We start from the raw sequence: 11834 nt of genomic DNA, 5'->3' as shown, positions 1-11834 counted from the left end.
TGCGAGGAGGGCGACCAGCCCAAGGGACCAGTTGATTTATTGTGTTAGATAAACTTGGAGTCTCTTCTCTCCAGCTTAGAGTTTGCACTGAAACCCACTGAACTGCTTCCTGTGCAGCAACCCAACAGAGGAGGCACCAGCTGGGTGCTTACCTAGGGGAAGGGTGCAAGGGTGCTCTGGCTGGTGGAGCCCACTGGGGCCAGCGGCACAGCCCACATCTTCCCCAGAAGCCTCATAGCCTCTATCCTGCGGGGACTCACACAGCAACAGCATGATATTTGAAACAGTGATACTTGAAAAGTCATGGCAGTCAGGTGAAGTCCCTGGAGACTGGAAAAAGGGAAACATTGCACCCATTTTAAAAAAAAAGCTAGAAAGGAGGACCCTGGGAACTACCAACCCATCAGCCTCACCTCTGTGCCTGGGAAGATCATGGAACAGGTCCTCCTAGAAGCTATGCTACGGCACATGGGAGACAGGGAGGGGATTCAAGGCAGACAGCATGGCTTCGCCAAGGGCAAGTCCTGCCTGACCAACCTAGTGGCCTTCTACGATGGAGTGACCACATCAGTGGACAAGGGAAGAACCACCAATGTCGTCTGTCTGGACTTCTGTAAGGCCTTTGACACAGTCCCCCCCAACATCTTTCTCTCTAAATTGGAGAGAGATGGATTTGATGGGTGGACTGCTGGGTGGATGAGGAATCGGTTGGATGGTCGCATCCAGAGGTTAGCGGTCAATGGCTCAATGTCCAGATGGAGACCGGTGACGAGCGGTGTCCTTCAGGGGTCTGTATTGGGACCAGTACTCTTTAGTATCTTCATCAGTGACATAGAGGGATCGAGTGCACCCTCAGCAAGTTTGCAGATGACACCAAGCCAAGTGGTGTGGTTGACACACCTGAGGGACGGGATGCCATCCAGAGGGACCTGGACAGGAATGGGCCAATGTGAACCTCATGAGGTTCAACAAGGCCAAGTGCAGGGTCCTGCACCTGGGTCGGGGCAGCCCTTGGTATTAGTACAGGCTGGAGGATGAAGGGATGGAGAGCAGCCCTTCTGAGGGTGACATGGAAGGACTACTGGTGCATGGAAAGCTGGACAAGAGCTGGCAATGGGCGATGGCAGCCCAGAATGCCAACCTGGGCTGCATCCAAAGCAGCGTGGCCAGCAGGGCGAGGGAGGGGATTCTGCCCCTCCGCTCCACTCTGGGGAGACCCCCCTGCAGTGCTGCGTCCAGCTCTGGAGCCTTCGGCACAGGAGAGACATGACCTGCTGGAGCGGGGCCAGAGGAGGCCCCAGCAATGCTCCGAGGGCTGGAACAGCTCTGCTGGGAGGCCAGGCTGGGAGAGCTGGGGGGGCTCAGCCTGGAGAAGAGAAGGCTCCAGGGAAACCTTACTGCAGCTGCCAGGGCTTAACGAAGTCTTCTAAGAAAGGTGGGGACAGACTTTTTAGCAAGGCCCGTAGTGATAGGAAAAGAGGTAACAGTTTTAAACTAAAAGAGAGTAGATTTAGACTAGATAAAAGGAAGTAATTTTTCACAACAAGGGTGATGAAACACTGGCACAGGTTTGCCCAGAGAGGTGGTAGATGCCACATCCCTGGAAACATTCAAGGTCAGGTTGAATGGGGCTCTGAGCAACCTGATCTAGTTGAAGATGTCCCTGTTCATTGCAGGGGGGTTGGAATAGTTGACCATAAAAGGGTGTCTTCCAGCCCAAAGATTCTATGATTCTGTGGGGGAGCCCCATGACACGGCTGGCTCCCCCAAGTGCAATCTCAGGCCTCCTGAAAGGATGGCACATGGCCATGGCAGCAAGCGATGCCATCCACCCACTCTGTGGGTCACAGAGCAGAGATGGTGGCTCTTGGGAATTACCTATCATGACCAAAGACATCCCCATCTTCTCCTAGGGTCCACCTCATCACGCTGCAGCCACAAGAGCTTGGGGAACCTTCCTGCATGCATGTGCAGCACAGCCCCAGATCTCCTCAGGGGCACTAACATGTCCTCACCACCTGCAGCACCCCAGCACAGACACCACTGCCCACTCACAAAGCTGCAGCATGTAGGGCACCCTTCCTTCTGTGGGGCAGCCCCCTATAATCCCGAGCTTTGCGCAGTGTGGCAGGTGAGGCTGAGGAAATGCTCTGCAGTGTCAGGCACACAGTACAGAGGATGAGGAAGACCCAGAAATGTCCCTGCTGCCCAGGGAGGTCCCCTTGCCTGGCTCCCAGGTATTTCGTGACCATGGTCCAGGGTTCAGTTTGCCCGCTTCCCACTGTGGGACAAGGAACCACTCCCCTCCCAGTGAGGGAAAAACCCCTGCTGGGAGCAAGCAGCCCACCACAGCCCAGCATTCCCTCCCTGCTCCTGGCAGTGCTGCAGCTGGCTACCCACCACCTTGGGACCAACACAGGGGAAGTGTCTTCTGCAAGGCTGTCCTCGAACAAGGATGTTTTTATGGTGTGTCTGAGAGGAGGAAAAGAAAGAACAGAAAATTTCTCTGGAATACAGACACTGTGATCTGTAGGAAACGAGCCCAGTGGAGAGACAACTTGCTTCCAGAGACCTCACAGAGGCTGCTGGCTCCAGGGCTCCCAACAATCCTGCCTGTTCCCCACCCTTGGTGTGTTGGGGAAGGGGAGAGTGAAGATGCTTAGGGAGTGCAGTGGGTGCAGTCTCACTGGAAGATATGTAAACACTTGACAAGGGGCCCTGCTGCTGCTGAATGCTGCGAACCAGGGGGTGGCCCAGTGTGTCCAGCTAACCCAGCTGTGATTTCAAAAGGAAGTCCGTGCTCTCAGCCGCAGTGTCAGCCTCTCCTTCCTCCGTGCCTGAGCAGAGCGGTGCCAAGAGCTCCTTTCCCTGCTCCAGTGCAGGTATGCTCTCCTACTATGCTCGGCACACAGAGATTGCTTTGCAGGAGGCAGCCACTTTCTCCTTATCACCAGGTCCAGTGGAAACAAGGACCTGAAGGCTCTTACAAAACACTGGCCAGGACAGAACAAACTCCTTTCTGCCTTTGAGAAAACACAGTACATATGCAGGTCTCCACAGAAAGCAGAGGAGGGAGAGTGGAGGGACACCCTGCCACATCTCCATTCCTCTGCACTTAAACAGGGAGGCGAGAGCAGGTTTGGTGGTGGAGGGAGCCACTGGAGGAAGGCATGAGGTGCCGGTGATGGGGAGGTGGGGGGTGTCACTTCACGAGGCTCTGGGGCTTGCTTCATCTCCTTCCACTAGACCTCCAAGTCCCACTCGGACAAGGCTGTGCTCCCGCACGGCAACACCAAGGAGACAGAGTGCCGACATGCCTGGAGCAAGGAACCCACAGACTCGCCACACCGAGTGCTACTCTGCTTTACTGCCGCGCTCACCGGCGGCTTTTGCATCCTTTGCTTTCTGTTGTCCTAGCCTGCTCATCCTGCATGATGAGGTCCAGTCCAGTCCTCAGCTCCGGCACCGCGCCGGACGTGCCCTCGCCTTTAAAGGCTGCAGGAATGCGGATTTGGGGTGCGTGGGCACCGCACACCCTCGGGGGACACTGCAGGAGGCATCGTGAATTTTATACCAAAGTGCAGCCCCGCCCGCCTGTCGTCGCTCCCCGCCCACCGCCCTCGGTGCCCCGCGGGCAGCGTGCGGGCTGCGGGCAGCGAACCGCTCCTGCCGCCGCTCCGCTCCTCGTGCATCCCGGCGCGGGATGCCGGCAGCCGGCTGAGCCACCTGCGGGGGCGGCGGCTGGGGCACCGGGCGAGCGGGGCGGAGGTCTGCCGGGCAGGATCCGACGGGGGTCGGGGGGCGAGAGGGGATGCTGCGCCGGGGCGGAGCGACGGGGCCGGGGCCGCCCCGGGGCGGGGGTGGCGGCGGGGCCGACGGCCCCCTTATAGCGGCACGGCGAGGTGTGGGGAGTGGTGGCCGCGATGGAGTACGCGGAGGCGGAGGAGTACTACTACGGGGAGGAGACGGCGGGCAACGCGACGGACGAGGCGTGCGAGTGGCAGGCGGACTGGGAGGTGTCTTTCTCGCTGCTGCCGCTGCTCTACCTGCTGGTCTTCGCCCTGGGGCTGTCGGGCAACGGGCTGGTGCTGCTGACGGTGTGGCGCGGCCCGCGGGCGCGGCGCCGCTCCGCCGACGCCTACATCGGGAACCTGGCGCTGGCCGACCTGGCCTTCGTGCTCACGCTGCCGCTCTGGGCCGCCTACACGGCGCTGCGCTTCCACTGGCCCTTCGGCGCGGCGCTCTGCAAGCTCAGCAGCTTCCTGGTGCTGCTCAGCATGTTCGCCTCCGCCTTCTGCCTGGGCGGCCTCAGCGCCGAGCGCTGCCGCGCCGCCGCCCGCGCCGCCCCGCCGCCCCGCGCCGCCGCCCGCCGCCGCCCCGTCGGGCTGGGCCCGCTGGCCGCGCTCTGGGCGGCGGCGGCGGCGGCGGCGCTGCCGGCGCTGCTGCTGCGGGAGGCGCGGCGGGGGCCGCGCAACCGGACGCTGTGCGAGCTGGCGGCGGGGGGCGCGGGGCGGGCGGCGGCGCTCAGCCTGGGCGCCACGGCGCTGGGCTTCGCCGCCCCGCTGCTGCTGATGGCCGTCTGCTACTGCTGCGTGGGCGCCGCCGTCCGCCGCCACCTCCGCCCGCGGCGCGCCGAGGCGGCGGCGCGGCGCCGGTTGCTGCGGCTGATCGCGGCGCTGGTGGCCGTCTTCGCCGGCTGCTGGCTGCCCTTCCACCTGCTCAAGAGCCTCTTCGCGCTGGCGGCTGCCGGGCTGCTGGAGCTGCCCTGCGCGCTGCTGGGGCTCATCGCCCGCATGCACCCCTACGCCACCTGCCTCGCCTACCTCAACAGCTGCCTCAATCCGCTGCTCTACGCTTTCCTCGACGGCCGCTTCCGCGCCCGCTGCCGCTTGCTGCTGGGGCCGCGCCGCCCGCCCGCCGCCGCCTCCTCCACGCTGAGCGGCCCCACGCAGCGCTCCGAGCTGCCCTCCGGCGGCACCAAGCTGTAGCGCCTGCGGCCCCGCCGCGCCCAAATAAACGCCCTTTCCGCCGCCGGAGCCCGCTGCCTTCTTCCTGCGGCTCGGCTCCGCTCCCCGCTGGCAGGGAATGGCAGAGGCTGGGGGGCGGTCGGGGTCGCCGCCGGCCTCGCCCCGCGCCAGAGCGCCGGCCGGCCCCGGGCCTCCCGTGCGGTTCCAGAACCGGGCGCTGCTCCCCGCGGGGCTCCGGCCGGGACCGCCAGTGTGCCAGCCCGGGGGCAGCCCCGGTGCCGCCGGCCCCAGGCCCATCCATCCCTCACCGCCGCCTGGGGAGGCGCCTCCCTTCCGCCGGCGGCTCCATGCGGTGAGGGGGCACTGGCACGGCCGCTGACACTTTAAGCCACCGCTCTCACGGTCGTCCAGGCAGCGTCCCCTCTGCCCTGCTTGCCTTCGGGGCCCGTCCGACCTGTGCACAGCTGTGTCTGGAGGCTGATCAGCTCCACTCTTCGCAGACGGAAGCTCCTTGAGGGTTGTCCAAGACAGCTGGGTGAGGACATGGGTGTGCTGCCATCCTCTGGGCATGGTTGTCCCAGAGGGGCCCTGCAGTCCACTGTATCCCACGTGCTAGGAGCCGGGTTCATTTTCCTTGAGCTCAGGTGAGCCAGCCTTTCCCCAGGCACAACCTGGTGCTGGAGCTGTCCTCTAGGAAAACTCTGCCCATATCCAAGGGGTGATACCTGGGTCCCTGGGTGTCTGCCCACTGACCTAACACCAGGCAGGCAGCACTGGGTCTTTGGAGCCTTGCACTAGGTAGAAGAGTTACACATCCCACATTGCTGTCAGCATGAGCCTTTGAGTGCTTTGGTCTCTGACGGTATCTCATTTCTGGAATGCTACGGACACGTTGCCCCTTTCCGGCTGGCAATGGGCAGCCCTTTTGTAGAGTCTAATGGCCATCTCCAACGGCTGAGCTTCTCAGAGGGTGCAGCTGCTGATGGTGCCACTGCGGGAGCTGGGACAGGGCCAGTCAAGCCTTGTAGTGGGAATGCTGCCCCGCCTGAGAAGTTGCACTAGAGAAAGCTGGGTCTGAGCTGAGCGGATACCCCACTTGGCAGTGGCGCCACGTGCAGGTGGATGTACTTTCCTCCTCCCCTGGCTCTGCAAATCCTGCTGGGTTTTTGCTGTATTATCTCAGCACCCACACATACCTCTGCAGACGCAGCCTACTGAGCCCGGACCGAAGTGAGACCTATGCAGTCATGTAGAGGGACAGGCTCTCCCCCCTCAGAGCTGTGTATGCAGGGGGACAGAGGAACATCAGGCAGCACAGACATAGGTAGGAGGTCCTCAGGCCCACTGGTCGTGGATGTCTGGACAGGACATCTGGACAGCAGAACATGGGCTGTAAGCACTGTCCCCCACAAGCACCCAGTGAGGAGTCCCTCCCTGTAGCTGTCCCTGCTGCTGCTCTCCTGGGGCATCCCTGGGGAAAGCTGCCACCTCTCCATGCACATGCCAGCCCAAGGCACTGGCACCAAACTGGGGCAGGCTCACATTCTGTAGCCTCCTGTTGCTCCTCCTTCCCCTTCAGCTCAGCTGGGCAGCTCTACCTAACCAACTGCATGTTAAAAAAACCCCAAATCCTGCCCATCCCTCCTTGCAGGTAGTGCCTGCCCCTGCCCAAGCCTTGCTTCAACAGGGCTGTGGATTTTTCTTTCCCTGTGAAATGTTTGAACCACAACATTTGGGACACCTGCCAGGGCAGCCACAGACATGGCTCCAGACCATGTGAGGGGAACATGAGTTCTGGTAAGGAGAGCCCTTGAGGAAGGGCCGAGGGTGTGAGGGGATCCCAGGAGGGACAGGCACCCACCACAGCCTCCTTCCTCCGCAGAAGCACTTCAGAGATGGTGACAATGGGGCTGGCTGGTTGGAGCCATCCCTTTGCAGGCAGCACTTTCCCTGGAAGGAAGGACGGGGACAAGGGAAATGTTCACAGCCCTGCTGCCCTCAGGGTGGCCCTACACACTTGCATCCATGCTGGTTACGTGCTCTCTCTCCAGACCCTCCCTGGGAACCACCACTCTCCATGTCTCACCCCAGCAAAAGATGCACTCGCTGTCCTCCAGCCTCGGCCCTGAGGCACCTGCCCCACACCAGCCCTGTGGGCTGCAGGGCCTTGTCCTGTACTCCAGGGACAGAGCAGGCTCTGCCATTGCCCTCACCACCCGCTGTGACTTCCCCTAGGGAAAGGTTGGAGCAATGCTCAGGGCCAGAGCCCATGCAGAGGTGACTGGGGCCGGCCCCACAGCGTTCCTGCAGCCGTCACAGTCCCTCATCCTGGGTGAAGCCATGTCAGACCCATCTGTGCTCCAAGCTGGTGGACACACAGACCCTGAGCACCTGCTGGTCACGTGCAGGGTGAGCATGGGGACAGGACAGGGCCATGTGAGGAGTAACCACAGCAGCGAGGGCATAGACCTTCCCTGCTCTGGGGTGCAAGCAGAGAGCCCTGCATCCTTCCAGGGCTTCTGCTCCATGTGCATCCACTGCTTTGTACTTGGAAGATGTCTCCAGAGTATCTATGCTCCTGCTGCCCATGGATGCTGCATCCAGTTTCAAAAACAGCTCTCAAAGTTCAGGCTTTCTGTGCAATAGGTAGTTTGGACATACAGCATGCTGCAGGATGGGTTTGGGGGGAACTGAGAGGTGGGAGGCTGGTCCTGCCCCTGCAACAGGACAGAGCAGCTTTCCTTTTCCAGCTACCACTATCCCTGAAGGCAGGTGAGCAGCTCTGAGGAGTGGAGGGCTGCCACGAGCAGACATTGCTGAACCCATGGCCCCACCTAAGCCAAAGGAGAGCAAGGCAAGAGCAGGATCTGGGAGGAGCAGTTGGGCCCCAAGGCACCTAGGAAGACCCACAGCAGCTACACGAGTAGGAACAGGGGTCCCCTGCCAGCACTGCCCTGTGCACTGAATGCTGTCACATCCTCTCCACCCCACTGCAGCTGCCTCCCCTGGCACCCCAGAGGGACATGCCTGTCCCATGGCACTCCAGGAGGGAGCTGGGCTAATGGTGAGGGCAAGGGGGATGTGAGAAACCTCCTGTGATCACACTCAGGTGCTGCAGGGTGGAAGAGGATTTAAAAAAAACCCTGCAACCAGCCTGCTCCAGCCAGCTCAGTACCAGGGCAGTGGCTTGTGCCAGGCAGGCAGAGTTGGGGAGACTCAGGAGGGGCAGAGACAAGAGAGGGGAAACAAGGGCACGTGGAAGTCTCAGTGGCCCAGAGCCAGTACCTGCACCCCAGCACCCATGGTAAAGCAGCACCAGCATCACTGCTCTGCCCCAGCAACTCCTCCTTCCCAGGCTGGAGCAGCTGGGCTGGGCAGAAGCAGCCCAGCTGCCTGCAGGGCCCAGGACAAGGAGCTGCCAGCAGCTCTGGGTGCTCTGACAAGGGCCCCACTGTGTACTCAGCCCTGGGTGCTGACGCACCTTGGCCCAGGGCTGGCTCAGGCGCTGAGTGCCTGCCTTCACTCCTCCAGGGAGACACCAGCTGACCCTTTCAGGGCAAGGGAAGCCACTTCCAGGCAGCTGCAGCAGAAGCTGGCGGCTGGCAGGAAAAGGAAGACTTTATCCCCTTGTCTCCCAAAGAAACATGGCAAAGCCAACAAAGGCAGGGTGGGGGTGCCTTGGCAGGGGCCTAGGATGCCTGTCCCGACAGGGGATGTTTCCCTGGAGACAAGGCAGCACCAGGGGCTGATGCCTCCACACGTGTCCTGTGTTCCCAGGCACTGGCGGCTCCTGCACAAAGAGACACTTGATGAGCCAGCGGCAATGCCCTTGCTTGAGGGTCCTGCCATGCACCCCGTGCCTGGCAGCTGAGCTGGCAGCTTCACTTCAGCCTGGCTGAATGTGACCCCAGGGGAGGCAGAAGGGGCATGGCCCTGGTGCCAGAGCCACGCTGGGTGAGGAGGGCATGAGGCCACCAGACCTGCAGCACCACAGTTGTCCATACCTGCCTTGGCAAGCAAAACCAAAGCCACGTACTCTGAGATTAGACAGGGATGCAGTGTGGTGGCACTGGCCCCAGTCTGGCTTATCACTGCAGCTTCTCAGCAGCCGCTTGCAGAGCCCAGCCAGACCAGAGCCCACCCCATCATCCGCACATGCAGTACAGGCTTATCTGGGCACCAAGCCCCAGGTAGGGCAGCCCTGCACACAGCAGTGCAGCACCATCACTGCTTGCTGCAGGCAGCCACAGCTTCTCACAGAGAAGAGACAGGGAAAACACAGGTTTTGGGCTCAGGACACCATGCAAACACCCAGGACTGGTACCCACCCTCCCTTCTTCTGGGCTGAGCCCAGCCTTCTGGGTTTTTTTCCTTCCAGTCCCAGCTGGAAGGAAAAGCCCATGACAGTGGGAGTCAGGCTACTCCTTCCCAGTGAGTGATGGGCTCTGCAGCACCGTAATGCTGCTGTACTTGCACAACTCAACGCACCCTCCCCACTCAGTTGCTTTTCTCAGTGTGTTCAAGTAATATCAGCAGCATTAAAAGGGCCTTAATATCCCCAGCTCCATCCCCCGCCCTCTTCTGGGGCAGCCAGAGTGGTGTCACACCACAGGCAGCGAGCTCCCAGCAGGATGAGGGGATGATGAATTTATGATTTGTTCTGCTCAGTGGGCTGCAGCCCAGGGACAAGAGAGAGTGCTTGAGGGATGGAATGGCCCAAAGCACCTGGCTTCCACACACACTGAAACCACTGGGCAGGGACACCTGGACATGCAAGCCTGGGCATTCACAGGTCCCCATGAACCTGATCTCTCATTACACTAATGTGGCAGGTGCCCAGAGTCCTCCAGGCCTCCCAAGTGGTGCTGAAGAGCTTTCTTGGAGCCTTCCCTCCAGTGCAGGCTTAGAGGAGGGTCTCCACTGCTCTTGCTGTGCAGCTGCAGCTTTGCTGATGAGAAAAGGTATAGCAAAATCATCCAAGAGTTGCTTATCTGGTCTCATTCCACACAGCAGGCACCAGTCAAGTTTGGGTGCATATGATCAGGACTCGAAAACCACAGACAAATTCAGATGCTGCTAAAAGGGATTTCAGGGTACTCTGAGTAGATCAAGATACCCTGGGGCCTGGAGACCAGTAAGAGTTTCTTGGCAGAGAAGTTTGCTGTGCCTTTTGGGTAAGGCAGTGGTAGAAGAGGATATCGAGTGTGCCCCACTACATGAGAAAGAATAGCACTGTAAGGTAGCTGAAAGCAAGCCACACCCCAAAAGCCCAGCCAGTTCTCGCTACAGGCTGCAGGAATGACTTGCAAAAAGTCATTTTGCAAAAAAAGGAAATGTTGATCCCGTTGCCGTAAAGTCAAACCCTGAATCCAATGCTGGCGATGTGGAGTTTCAAGCCTCCACTTAAGCAATTGCAGCAATACATGGCCCTTGAAAGACATGTAGGCAGGACCATGTTCCTCACAGTGGGAGTGGGGCTAATTGCCATGAGCTCAGGTGTTCTTGTTCCACTCTGCAAGAGAAACTGGGCAAATGTGTATGAGGTGGAGGATCAGTGACAGAGACCTCAGGTTCCAGGGTAAGGCTGGCACTTCAGCAATGACAATCATGGTCCTGCTGACAGGAGCCCCCCAAGGCTGTGCGCTACAGCAGGGGAGAGGCTGAGGCAAAGTTGGCCTGGAACAATAATCATCACAAGACCCAAAAGCTCATGTTAAAAGAGTTATTTTCCTGCCTCATTATTAAATATGTAAATTAGCAACCTTACCAATAGAAATAGGTATGTAATGAAGTATCTAGGTGACAGCTGTGGAAGGAATTTCCAAAATGGATGACAGTAACAAAGGGCATGAAGGAGGGAGTTAAAGTGGTCTTCTAAATGCAACTCATGTACTTTTGATGTAAGAAACACTTCCCTCGGTCGTCTTCTCTGCTTCCAGCTGAGCACAGACATGGTATCAACAGGCTTAACTGTAGCATGAAGGTTTAACTGTCAAGGCTGCAGCAGGTGAGGTATTTTCAATGGGCAGCTGTAACAGCCTCCAAACCTGCAACAGGAACACCCTTGTTAGATGCAAGGGAAGAACACACTCACTGGAGGTGTGTGCAAGGCAGAAAAGTGGTGCAACCTCCACCCTTGAAGATTTTAAGAGCTCAGCTGGAAAGGGCCCTGAACAATGTGATACAGCTTTTGAGTACACCTTGTTTGGAGCAGGTCATTTTGTTCCTATGTTTTTTAAAGGCATTACTAAAACTTAACATTACACATAGGTCTACTTAATAAGTTTACAAAAAAAAAATCAAATTGAAGCAGCTGCAGAGAACTACCAGGAAGGTTTTGAGAATGAAAAACTTGTTTTATTTGCACTTAAAAGTTCTTGTTTTGCTTTTCCTAATAAAATGGAAGTTTAGAAAGGACACATCAATTGTACTCATGAAACTAACTCCAGGGAAATAATGTAACTCAAACAAAAATACTTGGTACAAGATCAAAAAAAATGAAATGTCATTTAAAAAAAGTTAAAACTGGAAACGAGAAGTTTCCAGAGAACAGAGGAAAAAACTGTGTTAACACCTTCCTAACAGGAGAGCAGGAATAGGGGATAAAACTGTGTCAAGGAAGCTCAAGAATGTGTAAAAGCTATTTGTCCCGCATTGGTATACTGCAGGTGTTATGAACTAAAGCTTGCAAGCAGCAGCATCTCTTATCTGTATTTTAATAAAATCCAGTTCTTTAGAATTTCTGCTGGCCATCTGGAAAGGACAAAAATTTCTTCTTTCACCTTAATACAAAACTCAGCTTCTACAGAAGGATCATTTTCATCTGAAGCACCAGTGTACCATCATGATTAACAAAGTCTGCAATAT

The 11834-nt window shown here is 58.1% G+C and overlaps 1 protein-coding gene across 1 annotated transcript; it reads left to right on the top strand.

The window, feature by feature from the left end:
* Positions 1-3923: 3923 nt before the first annotated feature.
* On the top strand, positions 3924-5156 carry LOC309411093 (apelin receptor A-like; the record flags this gene model as incomplete). Its single annotated transcript, XM_082007634.1, has 1 exon — positions 3924-5156. One exon carries the CDS (start codon positions 3924-3926, stop codon positions 4986-4988), a length of 1065 nt encoding a protein of 354 aa, XP_081863760.1. The 3' UTR covers positions 4989-5156.
* Positions 5157-11834: the final 6678 nt, after the last annotated feature.

Source organism: Phaethon aethereus (genome assembly GCF_964289735.1).
Source record: "Phaethon aethereus genome assembly, chromosome: 17".
Classification (NCBI taxonomy): domain Eukaryota; kingdom Metazoa; phylum Chordata; class Aves; order Phaethontiformes; family Phaethontidae; genus Phaethon; species Phaethon aethereus.
Note: the sequence above shows the minus strand (reverse complement) of the source record. Positions and strands in the feature narration are given on the sequence as shown.